Source organism: Gymnoscopelus braueri (assembly GCF_963280865.1).
Source record: "Gymnoscopelus braueri genome assembly, chromosome: 22".
NCBI lineage: Eukaryota > Metazoa > Chordata > Actinopteri > Myctophiformes > Myctophidae > Gymnoscopelus > Gymnoscopelus braueri.
Genome location: NC_137624.1, coordinates 21772453 through 21795567, shown reverse-complemented (window position 1 = coordinate 21795567; position 23115 = coordinate 21772453). Strand labels below are relative to the sequence as shown.

Sequence of the window (23115 nt, the reverse complement as noted above, 5' to 3'; positions counted from 1 at the left end):
TGTAACGCCCAGGATTACTTAGATAATTGGCACTGGGTGAAAAAATGGGTCACAAAAATCGTGCGATAAAAAAAAAAAGTCCGGTAATTTGAACAGACACCTGCATCTCCACACTGGAGAAAAACCTTTCCACTGCAAACCTGACAAGAGTTTCAGTGGGTTAGGTAATCTACAGAAACACCAGCGTCGCCACACTGAGAAACAAAACAAAAGAACCTTTCCACTGTCAACAGTGTGACAAGAGTTTCAGTGTGTTAAGTGACCTGAAGAGACACCACCAGTGTATCCACACTGGAGAAAAACATTTACGGTCTTTGTAATTGTGTTTACAATTTGAGCTTTATTGTCACATCACCTGTGATGTGACAATGAAGATGATTCTGACGTACTTATCCAGGAGACATGCCATGCATAGTTGCTGCTTCATAATGTTCAGACTCTAATGATTAGAGTGAAATAAATCAAATTTGGATGCAACAGCTACAGTACAGGGCTCGATATCGGGAACTCGAAATACGAACACCAAATTAAAGACAGACTTTATGGAAAATGCAAATAAAATAAGTGCTAATTTCTAAATATCCAAATCAAATCCAAGTTTCTCAAACTGATTTGATTTTTTTAAACATTGCAGATCTACAAGCTCAACGCGTTGCATCATGATGCATTTTATGCCTGTAGAGCTGCTATTTAAAACAAAGGGCTAGTAATGAGTAAAAAGAATATCAAATAACGATGTGAATTTTAAACAAGTAATGTCAACAGGTGATTGTAATCATGGTTTGGCAACTATGAAAGGCCTCGTCCCTTAGGAGCAAAGATGGACCAAGGATCACCAGTTATAATAATAATAATAATACCAGTCCTTTGGGGTATTTTCTGTCACAGAGCATTAGCACATATGTGAAAATTGTCCTCTGCATTTAACCCATCCTTACTATTAGGAGCAGTGGGCAAGTGCCAGTAATACAGCGCCCGGGGAGCAGTTGGGGATTATACGTCTGACACACAGACAGGAGCCGGAGGGCCAAACGGGAATCTTCAGTTTCCCATGCTGCACCTCTACCCAGCTATGAGTGCCAAAACAATGCTTGAGAAAATTATTGAAATGTTTAAAAACAATGTTCCTCAAAGACAGATGAGAAGGGGATTTGGATATTTCACCCTCTATGGTGCATAACATAATTAAAATATTCAAGGAATCTGGAGGAATTTCAGTGCCTAGGCCCTAAAGGGTAAGGGTGCCAGCCTAAGCTGAATAACTGTCCTCTCTGATCCCTCAGATAGCACAGCTTCAAGAACCGTCATTCATCTAGAAGCGATATAACCACATGGCGCTGTCGACTTCTCTGGACTCTTGAGGCATCTGGGATCGCACCATCACACAGTGTAAACGTGTGTTGTGCTCAGACAAATCACTATTTATTTTTTGGAATAAATGGATGGCATGTGCCAGACTGTTAAGCAACAAGTAAAGACTTGTCTGCAATAATAGTATTAATTAATAGTACAATCACAAAACTGTAATTTACATTTGACAAGTACATAGAGATTTTGGAGCAATATATTTTTCAGGGAAGCCCATGCATATTTCAACAAGATAATGCAAAACCACATTCTGCACACATTACAAAGGCAAGGCTGCCAACCGGGTTCAATTTGCTGGGGAGATGGGAGGAATCCAATCCACGACTCTGCTTTTGATATGCCCCCTCTGATCATTACTTCTTATAATACATTTTTTACATATCAAACGTGTGGAAGAGGGTCAGGGTGCTGGACTAGCCTGCAGTCCCGACCTGTCCCCAATACATAATGTGGTGCATTTCAAAAAGCAAAATGCGACAAAGACCCCATACTGTTGCACACCTAAAGACTTGTGTGCAGGAAGAATGGGACAAAAATCACACCTGAAACGCTTCCTCAGCATCTTCAGTCCCTACAGTAAATATCCCTAAATGCATTTTAAGTGTTGTGAAAGGGAATGACAACATTACAAAGTGGTAAATACTTTACTGTCCCAGCCGTTTTGGAAATTGCAAGATTCTACATTGAAATAAGTCTAATGTCCCTTTATCTGTACATTCACTAGTTAGTATACTTGGTATGTTACAGACTGAGGTTTATTCTCCTTTCATCCTTTCTTCTCATAATTTTTGCAGTTTTGCAAACAGTGCTGGTATCTTTGCTGTCATTCCTCGTCAGTTTGCCTCAAACGCACAGAGAAGCTCCTTGTGGGCGATGGGGTTTGTGTGTGTCACTTTCAGAGCAAAGGTTTTCCACTAGAAAACCAGTGGCGTCACACTGCAAAAACAAATAAAACTTTCAGTCGTACACTTCTAAATAAAACCCTCATTGACGCAATTCTTGTTAATTATTACGTTGTGGGCTTGTAGATCGGCTATTTTTGACAATTCTTGAAAGTATAAAATAAGGCTTGAGTAATTAAATCCAGGAAAAGACAACACTTGTCATATCACGATACGATATGCTAAATCCCAGACAATGTTTAGTTTCATATCACGATATTGATATACTGTATTGCCCTGCCCTAGTTGCAGGCCTGAATGGCAGGAATGCAACGTACAGATTGACTTTCAGGAGCGTGTACGACCAAAACGGTCGCAATTTCTCCTGATGACATCATGGATTGAATTTAAATCACAGGAATAACATTTGTGACTTCTGTTTCAGGGTGGATCCACTGGAATACTCAAGCACAGTGAATTCTTTCCAAATCCAATTTCTCTCCCAATTTCCTACAATAAAACTGCACAGGAAAATGTTACTATGGAAGGCATGGGAGAAATAGATGTGGAGAAAATCACTGTTATGGTAACTGTGTACAGCACTAGATGGGTCTGAGGTGACCCCCAAGTGTCCAAAACACGTAGGCCCCATTTTATTTTATGGCCCTTCTAAAATAACTACGAGCTCACTCTGCGTGGCATCACGACAGCTTGAGCTTGGCGATCTGCTCTTTTCAAACAATTTCGAAAGCTCTTCTTTTATGGGGGTCCCTGGGGCACAACATCTTTTCAATGTGGGTCTGTGGCCAGATACATGATCGATTCGGAGGTCCTCAACATAAAAATGTTCAAGAACCACTGCTGAGGGAGTAGCGGAATAGTGATGATTTATCCAAGGTCTGAGCTCCTGGACCCTAGCCAGGCAGAATGGTCACTCCCATTGACTGGACATGGAAAAATCAAGAATACAAAATAAATACCACATGTATTAAAGTATTCATCTTGCTTTGGTTCTTAACTCTTACTGGTACCTCTCTGCTAACCACCAGGGATTATTAATAGGTTCATCTTATATCTCCACCATACCCTTTTAACCCCTGGACCAGTTCAATATACAGTAGGTTGAGTCTACCGTATTCCACAAAATACAGCATGAATTACCCTTTGAACACAACCCGAAACAGCAACAGCATTTGTCAAACATTAGCATCAAATTGCCAACATTGTCAAATTAATGGGGACAAATCTTGTGTAGGTCGGCCACGCCTATTGTCCCTCCGGGTCCTAGAATCTAGACTACCTTAATCAGAACTTATGTTTGCATATTGTAGGCCTAACAGTTGAAACAGGTGTGGTACTGTCCCTTGTCAACTGAACTGTGTTGCAATGTTAACATTTAAAACAACAGTCCACTGTGCACAACTATGTATGGGAGCTGACTGACACATCTGCAAGAGAAACAACTTGACATTTCCTGTTTAGCAATCTATGACTATGTACTAGAAAATACCAGCCATGCATCTTGGCTTATATGGTCAGCATGGATGCAGTTATTATTATTACAGTCTTTATTTTAATAGTTACTGTGATAAAACTGTACTTGTGGAATCCTAATATTAGCACATTTGTGTTCAGCTGCTCTCCCAAGACTGTTTTACGACCCTGAGTTGTCTGACCAGGATCTTCCCCCTTTTCAAGCATTATTTCAGTTGCATTTTGAGAAAGGAGATGTTTTTTGTGTGCTAATCTTAAATTGCCAATACATTGTACTGTAGATATCTGCAGATGAAACTGCATAATTAACATGATTCAGACGTTTGCGGAATTATAGGTATAGTGTACATAAGGTCTCAGTCTTAGTAATAATGTTAAATATTCATAAGAATGGAAAACTATGAATAACAACATGCAGACCGTGGCTCAGTCACTCACTGTTCTAGCTTCTGTACATAAAGAATTTGACTTCATCAGGGCGAAAGCTGTGGCAAGTTTACATTCACAATGCTTTCTAGGCTGTGCAATAGAGAATATCGCAGCTGTCGGGTGGAAACCTTGTATGTGTTCAAAACGTGTTCCAATGTAGTTATTCACTTTTCATTCATTCAAATCATTCATTCAAATCCACAAAGAGAAAACCGCTTTCAAGCAGGTTTTCCTATTTTGTCATAATAGGCGAACATTTTAAATTACTTATTTTTTTCTTCCAAAATATATCTACATGTATAGGCTATTTTTGCCACTTTCCCGTGACATTGTCATATGACAAAGTATAAAATAGGGCATTCATTTATGAAAACAAAAACATAAAAAGATGAAATATGGTTACAAGGTTTCTACGCAACAGTGACGATATGAATCAGTGCATGAAAGAAAATAACTAGCTAATCTCATTTTCGTTCTCATTTTCAACGTTTGAAAATGTTATTTGAGCTGCTGTAGAAATGGAACTACTAACTTCAAACATAGATAACAGGCTTTGTTGCCGAATTTATGCTTGGGTAGCAATAGGGACCTCAATTTATTTTACTGGATTTTCTCCCTGATCATTTCACTACTTATTCAACAACATTAAGGGTTAGGGGTGCTCACTGTTAACCACCCCCATTAAGCATATCCACACCAGTCTGGCAGGGCCAAGCTTGTTACCATAGCTACCTTTCAAACTCTGCAGAAAAGCAGAGCAATGCGGATGTAAAGTAGCGGACTAGGCTTGTGATTGGGAAATTGAGTGTTATGCAAAGATATAAAAACTAAAACGAATAAAAAGCTACTGCTTGGGATTTTGAAGGAAAAATATGGTCATGCTACTGCCGTCATATTGAGTCATAAGCAGTCCAGCCGCAAGTCAAGTCCATGTCAAGTCGTGGGTCATTGTTGTCATAAGTCAAGTCTGATCCAAGTCCAAGTCCAGTGACGAGCTCATTCAATTAAAAAAAATCTTAGATTATGTAACCAACAATCTGATCTGCCTCAAAATCTCCGAAATACATCAAATTCGTGCCCAAATTCACCTGCATGTCAAAAACATACAACCCTTGTAGAACCTTGGTGATGGAAGAAGACGTAATTATTTCCCTCCCAACATTTATATTGACGACCTAAGCAGAAATATTTGTTCTAAGAGCCTTGTATTTAGGCTGCAATTAATCTAACAGTCCAAGCTGGGTTTTTTCATGTTCCCTTCCCTCATGTCCCAAATTTTTTTTCACTTTATGTCCAAGTCTCAGGTTGTTTCAGTTTTGGGCCCATGTTGAATAAATGCTGTATGACCCAAAGATCAATGCTAATTAAAATGTTTTCTAATTGCTTTAGTTTATAGGTCTTGTCCCAATGGAAACAAGCTTATGTTCGTCCATCAAAGTTGACCCCCGGCCTGACCTACTATCAGTATTATGGACATTGAGGACTCACCTGAAGCTGCCATAGACGATGAGAAGAATGGAGATGAGGAAGGTGGACACCTGGCTGGAATCAACCAAGGAGTATGCCCTGAAAAGAGAGAATTATAATTATTAGACAGGCAGTCCTACAGTCCTATTATCCTCCAAAATAATGATCACAGTGTAGTATGTAGAGGAAGAATTGGACAAAAAAGTGGACAGTTAGTGTTAAAATGCTGTTTTCTGTGTATACACCCCACAGTTCATTTAGAATTCAAGGTTGGGATCTTAGAACCACCCACTTCATACATGTTTTATATCGGCTGCTACTCGCAGGAGACAAGAGACTGAGACAATCTGCTTTTATTTTTATTATATGTATTTATTGAGCACACACCGTGACCGTATGTATATTTGATATTGTTGTTTTATTATTTGACATTTTCCCCCCTTTTTTTTATCTACCCTTATGATTATCCATTTTGTAACTGCAATTCATGAGAGCTTGTACAGAAAATAATTTCTCAAAATCTTTTAACCCATTTAGACCGGGAACGCATCTGTGTGTCATTTTAAGATTTTTTGGGGGAAATCGTGAAAAATGAGTGCATTTTTTAATATATATATATATATATATATATATATATTACAGAAAACATTTGGGACTCAATTATGTTGTAATAATATCAGTGGTTCTCAAACTTTTTCATGTCAAGGACCTTCAAAATAATATGTATTTGGCCACGGACCCCCCCCCCCCCAATCTCAAAATATGTTGAGGGGACCCGCATGAAGCAAAGATTTAAGTTACAAATGTTCCCTTTAAAAATGTATATATATATATATTCAAATATTCACACAAATGCTCAAGATTTAAAAAAAATATTAGACGTACAAGCTCATAACGCGGCACTCGGTGCCACACTATGAGCTTGTAGATCTGCAATTTTTTTATATCCAAAGAAATCTTAAAAATGACACACAGATGCGTTCCCGGTCTTAAAGGGTTAAACCTTTGAACTTGTGACGTGACTAAACTTGAAGTTGACTTGTAGTCTCAACAAAGCATTACTCTCGCTACCTGTGTCACGCCTGGCTGTGTGAGGATGGGGGTCTCTTCGGAAACACTGGTTGTCACCCGACCGTAACACGTGGCCGTGCCCTCCCGACTTGCTCGTTAATCATTTAGCAGCGCGTAATAGCAATCTTTTTTAACACTTATCCTATTAAACCCTTAATACCGGGGAAAGCATCAGTGTCATTTTTAGATTTCTTTGGCTATTCAAAAAAATAGCAGATATACAAGCTCATAGCGCGGCACTCTGGGTGCCGCGCTATGAGCTTGTAGGTCTGCTATTTTAGCAGACCTACAAGCGAACATTTGTAAAATATTTTGTTCCACAAATGTTCGCTTAAAAAAAAAAATTCAAAAAAAATTCAAAGATCAAAGATTTGCACAAATGTTCAAGTTTTTTCAAACAATTGCAGATCTACAAGCTCATAGCGCTATGAGCTTGTGTATCTGCTATTTTTGAATAGCCAAAGAAATCTAAAATGACACAGATGCGTTCCCGGTCTTAATGGCTTAATAAAGACAGCTCCACAACAGCAATGCTGGTGTAACCAAGATATTATCTGCAACAAATAGCGTTTAAATGTGTGGATTACACAGACTATCAAGGGTTTCCACATTCCCTTCACTATACATTTCCTGGTTGTGCATTGACAGTGTGTGTGACATGAGTCATGAGATTGTTTTGAGTGATGTGATTTGTTATTAATATTAACGTGATGGGAGGTATATGGTCTTGATCCCAGTCTGTTCGGCCATTTGACAAAGTTTGCAGCTAACAAAAAGAAACGTAATGTCAACTCCATAAATGAACGAAACACTGAAAAAGTAACAAAAATTGTTGTAACAGTGCCTCATTATGTATTATCAGAAGCTATCAGTATCAGAAACAAATGTGGCAATACCAAACATCAATGTAAACACACTATTGCATTTTATTTTTACAAATCTCATTTTCATGCCAATGTCAATAAGAATGACCATACTGACATCATGTTGAAGGAATGCCACAACCTAGCTAGCACTACTTGCATATTGCAAGTAGTGCCCGTACCCTCGAAATCCTAGGTAGGAGAGATCTGTGTAAATGTAAGTGGGCCTTAAAAAGACACAAATTACATTTTGAAGAGACTCCTAGGAGGCACAGGAAACCTGTAAAAGGTTCAGAGCCTCTAAATGAGTCCACTGGCAAACAGGAAGGATAGCAGAGGTACTGGAGCAGCTTTTAATGCATTTAATATTTTAACCCCCTCTGATCTGCAGTCTCATCCCTCCTTAATGGCTGACTGGGTTGACAATTTGGGTAGGGGTTACACAAACAATTCATCCAAACTCAATCTAGTATGACTATGAGGCACAGTGCGCTTGAAAACATACTACAGTAGCCAGCTATTTCTGATTAATTCACATGCAGCTTGCTATTCAAGATGATAATATGATATTTATAATAATGATATTAATGTTATTTCAATGAATCTCTTATTTATTTTTAGATATCGTTTTGGGCTTTTCTGCCTTTATTTATAGTGTATGGTGGAGATGGACAGGGAACGGGAACGGGGAGAGAGAGAGCTGGGGAGAGACATGCAGCAAAAATCGTCAGGAACTCGACTCGAACTAGCGATGCGCTGTCAGGCTACATTAGAGCCAAATAATCAGCTGTACAGGTGTGATGTATCCTCCCTCACCTGAAGGTTAGCTTACTTAACGTTGAAGCTACAATCCAGGACTTATGATTAAAACAATCAGTATGGCCGAGTATGTTAAGTTAATACAATACTACGAGCACATCTGCAGTGGTTGGAGGTGGTCTCCCTAGTCGTCCATTGAGAAAGTTTGACCCTGGTATGTCGGGTAGGAGTCAGGACCCTGACTCGTTGACAAAGGCAATACAGTCATTTGAAGCAGGAGTTATTTGTAGCTGAATTTCCCCCATGGGGTATTACGAAGGTGTTATGCTATATCCTATTCCCATCCTTTCTACAAAACTGACACTGCACAGTTGTCTGGACAGCAATGGATGATCAAACTCTCAAACTGCTGAAAGCAGACGGGGAGACGGCGCACCTGATCGGACACGCTGCCATCTTTATTGTAGTTCGGACGGTGAGACGATGGATACAAAGCTGACATATCTGGTAGACCCGATTGCATTCATGGCTTTCAATGATCAATGACAACAGAGTACCAAATTAACTCATCGACTGCCAATGACGAGATTTCTCGTAATTTTTCTCCAAGGCTCACAATGACGAGATTCTCGTCATGTGGTGTTTTCAGTGGTTTACGATAGACGCCGCTCTTCCGCAGCATGTGAATGATTATGATGATGATGATGATTTTTTAGCTGGTTTCGTGTATTATTATAGGATTTATAAAAATACATTTTCTCTGCTTTCTGTTGCTTTTTGGCAAAAACAAGCCACATTCAATTGCCCATAGCTATGGAATGGATTATCCTGACGGCACAAATAACTTACTGTGCAAGTGTGCAACATTCAACATAATGCTGAATACATAATATGGGCATTTATACTGCAGGGGTTGACACTGAGGTCTCTTTCAAAAGCACTATTCTACTTGCCCAAAGGTCATGTTCACTTGCCCGAAAGATTATTACGTCTTATTCTGGGCTGCTTCAACACCCTGAATTTCTCCCATGGGGGATTCATAAAGACAAAGTGTTATCCTATCCTACTACAAAACAGACAATGGTAGTTTGATCATTCATGGTTGTCCAGACAACAGTGCAAACAGTGTGTGTGCGTGCGTTCAGGCGTGTGTGCGTGCACGCAAGCAGACGTGCATACGTAAACATTTGTGCGTCAGTGTGCTTGTGTACTTCAGTGCAGTGGTTCTCAATGTGCGGTCTGGGGACACCGAGGGGTCCTTGAGGGGGTTATAGGGGGTCCCCAGCTAAATGATTAATATTAATCACCATTATTACATTTACAAGTAAATACAACTACATGTACAACAATGGCAATGTTTTTCAGAGTTTAAAATTGTTATGTCTATATCTACAGTACATACTGTAGAGACAGTAAATGATTTCTGGACCAAACGACAAGACCATATAATACATGGAAACAGCAATTAGTCATAAAGAAGGTCTGAGGTTAGGTTAAGAAATGTCAGAAGTTAAATGCAAAACACTATTTAAAAGAATTAGAATCAAGTCAGCCCTATTCTTTACAAGATGATAGCAATACATTCTGCTCGAGTATGAATTGGGTCAGTTTATATAGCCTAAAGAAAACCAACTTTCATATCGTTACCATGATCGTATGATCATGAAGACACAAATTCATGCACATGCACTCATTCAAGCATCCCATATCCTGGCAACTAGAAATCCAGGCCATGGCCTTTGTTACAGGCCATGACCTGGAACCGTCTTTCTCCACTGTATACTATCAAATTATAAAGTCAACATTCATGACCCACAGAAAAGTTTCAAAACATGACCCATTCAACGTTTAAAATGCAGGTCCACAGCAAGTAATCGGTGGGCTAAATGATGATGAATACAACTGCACACATTGGCTTGATTAAATTGAATTCTCACTCTGAAAATCAAGGTGGCTTTAGGCCTCCTTTCTCCTTCAGACTACCTGTAATCGGCTAAGCGTTAGCTCAGTGTCTGAGCAAGATAAGCTTCAGAAAATCAAGGGAAACAAAGTCAGGGACAAAATTAAAAACAAAATCGTTCCCTCAGGTTCATTTGGTGGACTAAAGTAATAGAAGAACTTAGGAAAGGTAGTGAGCACGTAGAGCTATATATTACTCGCCTTTTTGCTTCCTTTTAGCTCTCCCTAAATCATTTTCTTCTCTCCTTCCTTCTTGCGGAGGAGGTCTGGCTTGGATATGTGGGATCACCTGCATGCTGACCTCTGCTGTATATAGTGCACCACAGCTTTGGAATATATTTGTGCTTTTTTTGTATACACAACACACCATCCTCTGTTAAGAGACTGGTGCTCAAAAATGTGTTCCTTATACACTGGCTGAATCCCTTTAACAACAAAACAAGCGTTTAAGGCTTTAAAACCAGGGTCACTGCAAGCCAAAGTGTATTTTTTACAAGAGTGAATTACCTATGATATAATGCCTAGCAACTTTACGTCCAAGTGTTTTATCACAGTGAATGGTATTTAGTACTGTACTGTAGCAGGCTGAGATCTCCTAAAACGTACACTCTCTTTGGTCTATCTATCAGTCAAGACAACAGCTAGGCTGACACCCTGCAGTTGAATATTTGAGATTACTCTATTTCTCTTGATAATTAATTTTAAAAAAAATAACCTGACGGTACTGCACTTTTAATAATAATAATAATAATAGAGTGAACAAATCTGTGAAAAAAAATAAAGAAAAAAATATGTTATCAGCCTTTTCCATAAACTGCAACTATACGAATCTAACAAAGGTGGTTTAGGGCTGACTATCCACTTGATACCTAGCTTCCCTATCCTGGGGCTAACATTCAGCGAACATAGCAGATCTACAAGCTCACAATGTGTCAGGTTGTGACGTGTTTGTTGTGAGCATGTAGATCAGCTATATTCATGTTAAGATATTTAGTGTAGAGCGAAAACAGGACGGAGAGTGGGGGGACTAGTATAGAGCCCTTGGGAATCCGGTCAAATAAGCATAGGGTTTCAGTTGCTATGCGGCCACATCACGCTTGCACCTTTCTGGAGATGAGCATTGTTAAGTGTTGTCTTCGGTTGAGAAAGTGGTAGGTTTGGCCCTAGTACCTGACCCGTCTCTCATCTGCTTCTCCAGTCATGGGTGTGGAATGTGGTCTGGGGTTAGAGGACCCCGCTCCAAATAACGGTTCATCTTCTCGATCGTTGCTCATGCTATCGACGGGCATTAAAGCTACACTTAGTCTGCATTTAAACTCTCTAAATTACACCCTGAAGTGTTGAGAGGCACACACGATGCAGTGTACTTTGCACACCTTTGTTATCATGCATGAACTCAGAATAAAGCATGCCACCACTGCCGCTGCATAGACTAAGGAATTGGTTCTCAAAGTGGGGTCCGGGGACCCCCAGGGGTCCTTGGGGGGATACCAGGGGGTCCCCAGTGAAATTAGTTATTAAAGCTTCACAATCATTTTAACCTTTAATACTTTGGCTATTCAAATAGAGCAAATCAACAAGCTCATAGCGCCGCTACGAGCTTGTATATCTGATTTCTAGTTTTTTTTTAATCGTGAACATTTGTGCAAACCTTTGAATATATCAAATCTTTGCTTCTGGGGGTCCCTGGAATAAAATATTTTGAGATGGGGGTCCGCGGCCAAATACATATCATTTTGGGGGTCCTTGACACTGGACTAAGGCCATAAGCTACTGCATTGCACGTTTGATACAAATGTACTCTACCAACATCAACAAGTGTCAAATATAACTACATTATCCTTGACACATCAATTCAGCTGGATATCTAAAGCAGTGGTTCTCAAACTGGGGTTCTTGGGTTGGGGGTTCCAGGGGGTCCCCCCAGCAAGATTTGTGAATACAGCATCACACTAACTTTAACCACCTTATCCATATTTTATAAGTTGGCTATAAAAAAAAATAGCAGTTATACAAGCTCACAGCGTGTCACTTTGTGCCACGCAGCAAGCTTTATACCCTGTACATACATAACATGTATATAACGACGCAATGTGACATAGCTCTGTTTACACAATGCTGTACTCCCACCAACTGTATATACTTTCCCCATTTTCAACTGTTTTTTATTATATTTTGACACTTGCTTTGGCAATGTAAACGTTTTGTTTTCTCATGCCAATATAGCTCCTTTGAATTGAAATTGAGTTGACTGCAGTCTATATCACCAGTTTTGCTACAGGTGTTAAAGGGATATTTCACTTTCAAAAAAACTTTGGGTCATTTTATGGTCTACTCAGGCCTTTGTGAGCCCCCCAGACAGTTTTTAAGTTGCTCGATTCAGTATTTAGATATTTGATATTCATTTTAACAGACACGCCCCCTTCCTATTCCTATACAAACCCATTGTAACTTCATACTCCATTTTAACCATGTTAGATTCATCGAAAACACCGGTCCTCGGTTCTGGTGACTCACCCTGCCCTCCTAATGCGTGAGGGGGCGTGTTTTTCTGATTAATTTTTTCATTTATTTTATTTAATTTTTTTATTGTATTAAAAAATTTTCACTTTCTAAAAAAATATAAAAAATACATGAAAATAGTAATTGAAAAAACACGGCCCCCTCGCGTATTAGGGGGGTGGTATGAGTCACCAGAACAAAGGACGGGTGTTTTTGATGAATCTAACATGGTTAAAATGGAGTTTGAAGTTACAATGGGTTTGTATAGGAAGGGGGCGTGTCTGATAAAATGAATATCAAATATCTAAATACTGAATCGAGCAACTTAAAAACTGTCTGGGGGGCTCACAAAGGCCTGAGTAGACGATAAAATGACCAAAAGTTTTTTTGAAAGTGAAATATCCCTCTAAGAGAAACAGCCACTGCTAAAAATGATTTTGCTCTTATAGTGGCGTTTCATTCCAACGCACCACCAACATAGGAATTTTGAGGTTTCATTGTAGGCTGAGAATAATGAGAGGGAATCTCCTGTCTTTCATTCTGTCAATAGTAAAGAAATGACTGGAGGGTGTCTATGAGGGGAGGGGTAACATGTAGTTCACCACTGAAACGGGACACCGGGACAATGCTGCATCTCCCAACTATGGCCTGGTCTTGCGTGTCCCATACGGGCATGTTACTAATGACTGGGAAACAGACTCTGCAGGAATCATCTTTACAGATATATCAAAAACACAATGGGGCTGCATATCCTTGACCCAATAGATCTAGGTCAAAAAGAACACCCAAAAACCAAGCCCATATCTTTTTAAATGACACTTTGCTTCGCAGCTCCCATCTTAGACGGTTTAAATGCCTAAAAGATCAATTATACTTAGACTACTTGGACTCTGGCATATTTACATGCAATCATGTGTATTGATTAATGTGCACTGTCGGGGAAATAAACAAATAAAGTAGAGAACTTGGCCAAACAAAAACTGATAAAAAAAAGAAGAAATGTAAGAAATGGACAGCTTCAGACTTGTTTAAATGAAACTAAGTCGTCACTTCCTTGTTGTCAACAGAACAACAAATTGTTTCAAACAGCATAGACCTTATTCATATTCAAGTGCCGAATGGGTTCCTCTGAATTCTGCTCACATAAGCCTGTCGAACATGGGTGAGATAAATGAATGGAACATTTTAAAACAAAATACAATCCCGGACTGTTGAGGGCTGGAGGGCAGCCCAAAGTGCCATAAGACGTCCTTGTTCACTGACAGACTAGGTTTCAATAACGCAATTCCAAAACCCTCCTCCATCAAGCCAGTGCATAACTTGACCACAATGGACTACATCACCAGGCTACTTCGAAGACCAGACTTTTCAAAAGTTGTCCTTGTGTGTGGACTGTGGACTGGTTCCTTGAGCAGAAGAGAAACAAACACAATCTCCCTCCACTGTATTCTGATTAAATCCCATGCAGATACATTTAAAGAGATCAGTTTGAGGTCATCTAGAATGCGACTTGATAATTAGCTTGACCTTTTTCAGGTGCAGTTTAACACACTGACGTTTCAAGCATGTTAACTTAGGATGTAATACATACATATTGTTCAAGGATCATGGTCACTGCTACATGTTCAAGGATTATGGCCAAGGTCTAATGATTTTATAAAACTGCTGACCAGTTTTCCTTTCATTATACTTCACCCACAGTTCACATGGCTGAAATTCCCCATGAATTGCATGAGTCAAGCACAGCAACAAAAAAAGCGTAATGGTTTACTATCCTGTAGAATGCTTAAAATTAGGTGGATCTGAACTATCTCTCTTAGTCCAAAACAGCTTTGGAGTTTGCTTTTAAAGTGTTATTTATTTTCTTGACACAAGACACCAACCAGTGCAACCATTACCCAAAGGAGTCATAAACAATAATAGCTGTTGAACACTGAAATATTAACTGCGTTTGTACAGCTATAGCTAGGACTTTCACTCTCTGTCATTAGGCTAATAGTCTCAGAAACTGTCCAATCTTAAGAGCTTATCTGTGAGACGTTTTTGGACCTCGAGAAATTGTGGAATCTACTTTGCTTTTTAATTATGGTCAAGTGTATCTGCTTGTTTTGACAAACATTTATGACAGAAGACAAATGTTTCACTGGAAAGTGCAGTTGTCTCAAATACATTATATCTATATTTATAGTATTTCTATATTAGGCTTAATAGGCTAATGGTGGAGCTGGTGTAACTGAGATTTTGAATTTAGTCAGGATTCCAAGATTTGTGGTACATATAAAGCAGGCTGTATAGTATATTTGAAAACAAACATGTCATTGTCTGATCGCAAACCATGGCCGAACAATTCCATCTGGGTGCAAAGTTGCAAACATGACAAAGGAGCCAGCCGGAAACAACAAATTCAATAGTTGGCAATGATAAACAAAGAAAACATCCTCTCACAACCTCCTTAAGTCTAGCCTGGAATGATACATTTTGGAAATTGACAGAAAGAAAATTGTAAAATCTAGATGGGAAAGTAAGTGAATAAAAGAGATTCTAAAATAACTAGCCAAGACTGCCAATGATGGGATCTATTTAGACCAATTGCAAAGGTCTATTGTGCCAAAATGTGCAAAAACTAGCGACTAAATCAAATGTGATGTTGGATCTAATGTCACGTTAAATCATGTGTTAATTTTCGCGCCAAACTTTAGATTTTGGGATAAATTGAAGTGATGCAAAGAAGTGATGAGCATCACAGCAAGACACCCAGGTTTTGGTTTTTAGTTAACGTTTTTTCTCAAGGTACTACCAAAATTTGGCACCAATTTATCCAACGTGAATAGGTACCATCAACATAATTAATTTGGTACTCTTAAAAGTACAGCGTCTGGTAGCAAATAGGTATGGATTGGGCGTACTCAATTCTTTTTTATTCCTCGATTCTGCCTTGATGCAGGAAACTCACTAATCAAACATTTAAAGTGTAATTCTCATCATCATGTTGGCCACTTTTCAACCAACTGTAAATGGGCACAGATGACACACAGGTTTCTGATGTGTGTTCAGTTTCCCTTTCTCCCTCTGTGAAAAACCAGGGCTAGGACAATTATCCATATTACCACAATACCACGCTTAAGTTAAGTGATGCATTCCGTGGGGTAAACCACAGACCCAGTATGATGTGTTGTTTTTTTATGGAGTAAAAATTCCATACTGTCACAGCCCTATGAAAAACCTAATCAAACAAGTCGCCCATAGTTTTTGCAGTGTGTCCTGTGCAGTTGATGGTAGTCAACCATCAGCTGGTCTTATCACCTAACTTAGCATGATGAATCAGCGACGGAGGGAGCCGGGAGGAAGAGCTCTTTGTTTGGCTGTTCAGCTCGAGCAAATCGGAGCATGAGAATAAGTGAACAGCAAGCCAATGACATATAAAGGGGTAACACAGACGCAATATTGACATGAGTGGCGTGAAAATGCTCAGTTTCAGTCTGTTTTTGTCTTCCCAATTGTGGTGCAGTGAATAACTCATCCAAGCATAGAGAAAAGCCTATGTAAAACTGATTGATCACATTAAAGTTCTCGAGTTAACCAGCTGGCTGTACTTTGAGCAATCTTCCATTCAATACCAGTCTTGACGACAATAGGGGATGAACTCAGTTCAGTAGTCTAAGAAGTATGTGCAACAGGTTTAATTGAATGCTTAATATGCTGTAATGCATGTTCTTAAATACCTATACATAACCATCTAGCCAATAGTTGAGCACACATCCTGATATTTTATTCTTAGCTTGATAAGGGGTCAAGTAAAATTAGGTAGTTAAATGCATTGACAAGATTGCTATCTCCGTTGTGCTTTAAAAGTGTTAAACTACATATCCATTGTGGAATATAATCCAGTGTTTATTTTTCTTGGCATTGTAGTATGCTTTGTATTTTGATTTTGATGTTAGTCAGTAATGACAGGGAAATCCCATCACCCAGCTGGTTGCATTGGTTTTAATTTAATTTGTTACAATAATCGTATTCATTAATGTATTCGCCCAGACATTTATGAGCCAACAATATTAACACTTGTCATGACAGTTCTCCCCAAATTACTTGACAAGGCCATTCTGCCCAACGATGCAAGTCTGTTCTTTGCATGGTATTGTGAAACAGCCCATGTCATCTTTGCTTTGGAGCTTGTCTCTGCTACACATGCCATGATACAGACTGCTGCCACCTCTGGGTACGGAGAGTCATCAGCTAACTGTCAGCTGAAGTCTGTTCGATGTGTTCTAGTCACTAGAATCTAGTGCAACTATTACCAGAAACGTAACCCGATGCAATGCAATCTGAACTGCGCCATAGCTGCAGTTAGTTATTACATGTCAGCTTGCTGTCAGGGCCTTTTGAGTCTAAAAGCCTAGCTAACAACGGTTAAAAAACAGCAATGTGAACAGTTGTGAAAATAAATAAATACACATTTGAGTGGGCTCAGGTGACACAGAGGTTAAGTACCTGCCCACCACATGAAGTCTAAGGGTTTGAATACACCGCGGCACATCCAACTTGGCCAAGAGCCTATAGTATAGACTCTTGGTGTTTGTATAGACGCTATACAAACACAAGATGCTACGTCCTCCTGTTGGAGGTTACTCGCTGACAGATGAGCCAGTACGGCACAACAGCAATGGCAACGCAGAAATGTGTGGGGAGGAATTAATTGGCATAAGGACAAAATTGGGAGAAAAAGGGGGAGGTAAAAAGAAAAAGATTGATAAAAAAAAGCCTATCAGACTAGATGGCCATGAAATCTCATTTGAATTACTGTAGGACCAGGACCTTATGTAACTAACTAACTAGAAATAACAGTAATTTAGGGCCTACATGATCTGCTGTACACTGTAAACCAAAACTCATTATGAAACCGATGTGTGCCTTGTCAGCTGCTACATGCGCCAATTGCTTTCCTTCTTAATCTGATTAACAATTCATTTAGTGGAGCGCAAAATAAAATGACTGTCCAGTTTAGGCCTAATCCACCTGATAAAGACCGCTTCTGACATGCATAATCAAAGGAACCATTTATCAGAATATGATACTCTTGCAGATGTGTTATTAAAACATGTATAAATCAATTAGATTAACTGTCAATTTTACATAAACCCCTACTCCTGGACTCTCCTTCACCCAATGCATTTAATCAATTTTCAAAAATAGCAGATCTACAAGCTCCCATGGCATCGCAATGCATTGAGGTTGTAGATCTATTTTTGCTGTACAAAAAAGTATATAATAAAATAGGGCTTAAGTAGTTACTCAGAGTAATCGATTACAAACAACTCTATTAGAATTTGAGTTGCTTAATTGATATATATATATATATTTTTTTAAAGTAGTCAATAGAATAATTGCTAATAAGATAAATAATCGATAGTTGCACCCAGGATTAACTTGACCGCATGTGCCAGATCAAAAACATTGCCGTTTCCTATTGTACCACCAGGGAAGAAGGCGTTGCTTGCCGTTCCACTTCCAACCTACAGAAATTATAGCCCTACACAACCATGATAGTATAGACGACTATGTGCAATAGGAACATTTGCATTAGTATATGCTATGAATCCAAAATGCACCAAGCCTACAAATTGATGTTTTCTATCTTACCTAACCTTGTCCAAATCAATGATATTTTCGGTTACTTCAAGCTCTAATATGAGCTCCTTGCTCATATTAGAGGCTGAAAAATGTTTAAATGTTTGCACAAAAGCTATGAAAAATAATCGGTAACATTCAACTTTTTTGTCTGTGATATTCTGTTGCTACAGGCATTGAAATAATTGAGCATTTGTAGAAGTTATGTAAATAATGCCGATATGATAAAATTGTTACTGTCTATTTTGCTGCTTTCTGCAAGCGGCAAAAGGGGGGGAAATAGGCTCAACGCCGAAACACTAGGTTACCTCACGTCTGCGGTGTAGTGCACGAACCATGGAGCCGTGCTGCAAACGAAAATGGTGTGGCCAATCTGACATATTAACATGGATACCGTAAGGAGAAGCAAAGAATTCTGTGATGCACACACGCTGGCGAGTGTTTCGGCCCTTGGCCTTCAAACAAGGGATGACACAGCAAGCCAATTTACAGGTAATGTAAATGTAATATTGACGTGCATCATAGACAACAAACCCATCTTATTCCGACTTTGACAGCGTGGCTCTGCAGGAGGCTCGCCATCTATGAGAGGCTCTGTCTATGTGTCAGTCACTCTGTATGTTTGGGTGTCTGGAGCTAATTTTGCAAACCAATGGACAGATCAGCAGTGCACCAATGCTCAAATATCAGGCCATGGATAATCGGAAAACATCAAGCCTACTTGATGTTTGTGTTGGAAGGACATGCTTTAACATTCTTCCAACAAAATAAGGTTTGCCTGGTTTGGTCCAATTAGGTTGTATTTAACAGCAATGATTCTGGCATATAAAACTCAACATTTTTAACAAACTGTTTATCATAACCCACAAGATAGAAAAATCAGGCCCATGTAAAGCAAAAAAAGGAATTAAAATATCCTCACTACTTTCCTCAATATGCGAACTGTGGACCTGTCCATACGATGTCAGACTTCTTCAAGCGGTGAGCGAACATTACAATACCAGCATTTTGACCAATATTTTTGTTTGATTACTAGGGTTAATGGTGCCACTGCACTGCTGCCAACTACCACTACATCAAGCTAATAACCAGAAGCTATAGTTATAGTCACTAGTGGAAGTTTCCAAAAAACTTGTATATGAACAGGCTTAACCACTTAAACCCTAACCTTGTAAACCCTATAGTGTATACGAGCCTGGAGTCCCCCCAGGCGCTATACTAGGTCCACCAGCATTGACCAGATCAGAGTGTTTGTAAACAAACGTGGTAGTTCCTGGGTAGAATGTTAACACAACACAACATAAAATAAAGTGTCCAGAACATTAGCTGTTGTGTGTCTAGTTTGTCATCCTGCGGTTATCTAGAACAAAATAATATATTTATAATAGTCAATAACAATATCATAAGTGCCCTGTTCTTCCAGAAATAAGGTTAATGAATACTGCTCCAATGCAACGCTGCCGGTGCCATCTACTCTGCAATACATTTTGGTTGTTGCGATTGATGATAGGGTCTATTTCCCACAACACCAAATGTCTTCTCTGAAAACAGCTGATCTACAATCTCAGAATGCATCTCTACTAGTCGCTCACAAGCGACACTAGGACTGTAAATGGTTAATCACCTCACACAGGTGGTATGCTTCAACAGGTCGCTTAAACTTAGTAATGAAAAACAAAAATCCTAAATATCCCCAGTTGTTAGGCTACAGGAGTTAGAGCGGTTTCCCCTTAACTTGGTAACATACAGCCTATGATAAATTCAAAAGGTCAACTCTAATTGATATTATCCTGAAGGGATAAGGATATAATGTTACTGTGAATAGATTGCAAATGTCTGCTGATCAGAATTCTTGTTTCAGACATTGATTAAAAATGGATTCTGCCAGTGTTAGGATAAACCTTTGATTAAATGAGGACCCATAGTCACTCCAGTAACACAAAACTGGAGACATGGCTTATAACGTATTTATTTAGTCTAGAGACTAATTTTGTCCACCATGAATAGGCATACTCTAAGCAAAAACATTTTGGTTTGCTTTTAAGTGAGAATTGGATGCCTATTTGAAAATGGCAGATTTGGGCTATTGACAAATAAGAGTCTTTCTCGTAAAAATGTAGACTGTGCCTTAGACTAAAACATGTAATTAAGCTATTATGACACTAAATACAATGCCATAGAATTCAATGAATAGTGCACACATAGCATTCATTCAATATAGCCTTACTACTAGCTAGCTAGGCCTTAACTAAACCTGAACAGCTGATCAAGCATACCTAGCCATGCAGGTAACGTTATGCTGCAAAAAAAAAGAAGTTTGTCACAAGAATGAACTGCCAGCATTAATTAATAGTAATATCCAGTAAAGGCGTGCAGCTAGAACTGACATATCAGACATGGTTGTGCTATAATCAGCCTGCTAATCTGACACGGTCTTTGACTAAAGGCTTTGTTATTGTGTGCAAGTTGGACGACGACGAAAGCTAACACTACACGAACTAATTAGCTTAGTTTGTTAACGGTGCATGATTTGGTACCGATAGCTTACTGTGACCCTTTAAACGTCGCTCGCCATGTAAACAAAAATCTATAGTGTCCCAAAATGACCACTTGTCAGCAAGCAAGCACCGATGTTAACTAAAGAGACAGTCAGTGAGTTACTAGTTAACCGGTGGGTTGATCAACCCAGTTAGCTAGCTGCCCAGCGTTTGATCACAGTCCCTTTTATAGATCGTGTTGCGTGGCGGTGTCGCTCGCCGACAATAGCCAATCTACGAGCCCCACAAGCCACAACGCGTTGTGGTTTTGTAGATCCGCGAATTTATTTGCGCGACACAGTGTTGGCTAAAGGCTTCGGTCAGAGGAGCAGACCATCAGCTGCTGTCTTTTTTTTTTTTTTTTTTTAACCTCATCGCTCGACCAAATATTACGTCTCTTTAACCAAAACGACTGTTAAACGCCGCTCACGTCGACACTTTCCTCGGATAGAAAACACGTCAAATGTTTCTAATCGAGCGACGAAGTCTTTTTTTTTTTTTTTAAACGAAGCGTATAGCTTGCTTGGTAGCTGCTACCTTCCTAGCCAACACAACTTAGCTTGCTCGCAGTTGCAATATCAGTGCCGCTGGCGGATCACAGAAAACAAAATATATACATGACAGGTACATCCATTCCACACGAATTAACGTGCACAACAGAACAGGACAATGTAAATGTGATGTGTGAACTGGAGAGGATAAAAGAAAATGACGTCTCCTTCATTCTCCCATACAAACATCCTACTAGTAGCCACACACAGAGCAAGCAGTAGCAGCAGCTCTGGCCGTCGTACGACGCCTGTGCTCTGCGCACTCAAAACTCACCAGGACGCGTAGCCCAGCTCCGCCATGTCGCTCTCCAACAACACTGTGGCTGCTGGGGTAGCTCGCAGATTCAGGTCCCCGACCCCCGGAGATGTGTTTTCTCTTTTCTTAAAAAAAAAGAAAGAAATCCCAACGTCCTTTAGTAGTTACTGTTAGATAACAACATGTCGATGCATCATCCCGGCGGGTCCCAGGCTAGTGATCACTAGCTTGAGCGATAAAAAGAAAAATGGCAATGATGGTTTGCTAACGTTAGGTGGCTAATAAGACAAAGCAGCAGCCACCCGGAGGAAAAAACTAGTTATTTTCCCGTCGGTTTTCTGCTAATGCCCTCCTTTGCCCGTCGTCACCCTCTTTAGCCAAGAAGGCTCGGTATGTAACGATGCTACAGCCACTGCAAATCCATATTCAGACGTGTTTTGATCATCATCCGGGCTAAATTCGTATTATTCCTGAAGTCTGCGCTCCTCCTGGTTGTAATGGAAGCCGTTCAGATATCTTTGTTTTCTATGGTGGTGGCGAGAGAGAGTCACGGGGACGCGCAGAATCGCCCTGCTATAGAGGTTTACAAGTAGGACGTGCACTGAAATGCATTTTGTGCAATGGGTTCTTCTCCTCAGCTGGTAGCACTGCAGCCTATCATATACAACATAGGCTTTTTGGAGGCATTTCTCAGTCTATTATTATTTGCGATTAAAAACAAACAAATTACAACATCTTACCTTACCAAAATGAAACAAACAGTAAAGCTCATTGGGGAAATTTTAAATAGAACAGAATTTCGGCCTACGGTAAACTATTTGGTCTTTATTCCTCTTTCAAAAAAATCCAAAGAAAAAGAAAAAAAGTCAAGCTCATTGGGGCAATATAGAATTGAGCAGGAATCAGGCTTTTTGGTCTTTATTGCCATTATTGTGAGAGAGGAAGATAAATATCCGGTGAAAATGTGTGATAGCTCAGATCATTATCAATATCATTAACATTATCAATATATGCTATGTCCATTTCAAGGACTTTGTTTTTTAAAGTTCTAAAGCATGCAGGTAATAAATAGAAACATAAGTTAAAAAGTCAAACTACTGAAAACTTAACAGAAATGTAAATAAATGAAACTAAAAATTTAAATAATTGTTGTTGACAATCTATAATAAAGCTATTTCTCTACATATCTTAGAGTTGTCCAGTACATGAAGCTGATATAAGTACATGAAGCTGATATAAGTGTGTGTGTGTGTGTGTGTGTGTGTGTGTGTGTGTGTGTGTGTGTGTGTGTGTGTGTGTGTGTGTGTGTGTGTGTGTGTGTGTGTGTGTGTGTGTGTTCGTGTGTGTGTG

The 23115-nt window shown here is 39.4% G+C and overlaps 1 protein-coding gene across 2 annotated transcripts in view; it reads right to left on the bottom strand.

Annotated features, from left to right (window-relative positions):
* The window catches only part of sppl3 (signal peptide peptidase 3), a 46974-nt gene extending 24702 nt beyond the window's left edge, over positions 1 to 22272 (bottom strand). For both annotated transcript variants that reach the window (XM_080420493.1, XM_080420494.1), the window contains exons 1-2: positions 21784 to 22272; positions 5661 to 5738 (exon numbers count right to left, since the gene is read on the bottom strand). In XM_080420493.1, the coding sequence (XP_080276619.1) occupies positions 5661 to 5738; positions 21784 to 21809 (104 nt within the window). In that variant the 5' untranslated portion in view covers positions 21810 to 22272. The remainder of the gene's footprint in view (positions 1 to 5660; positions 5739 to 21783) is intronic.
* Between the last annotated feature and the right edge of the window lie 843 nt (positions 22273 to 23115).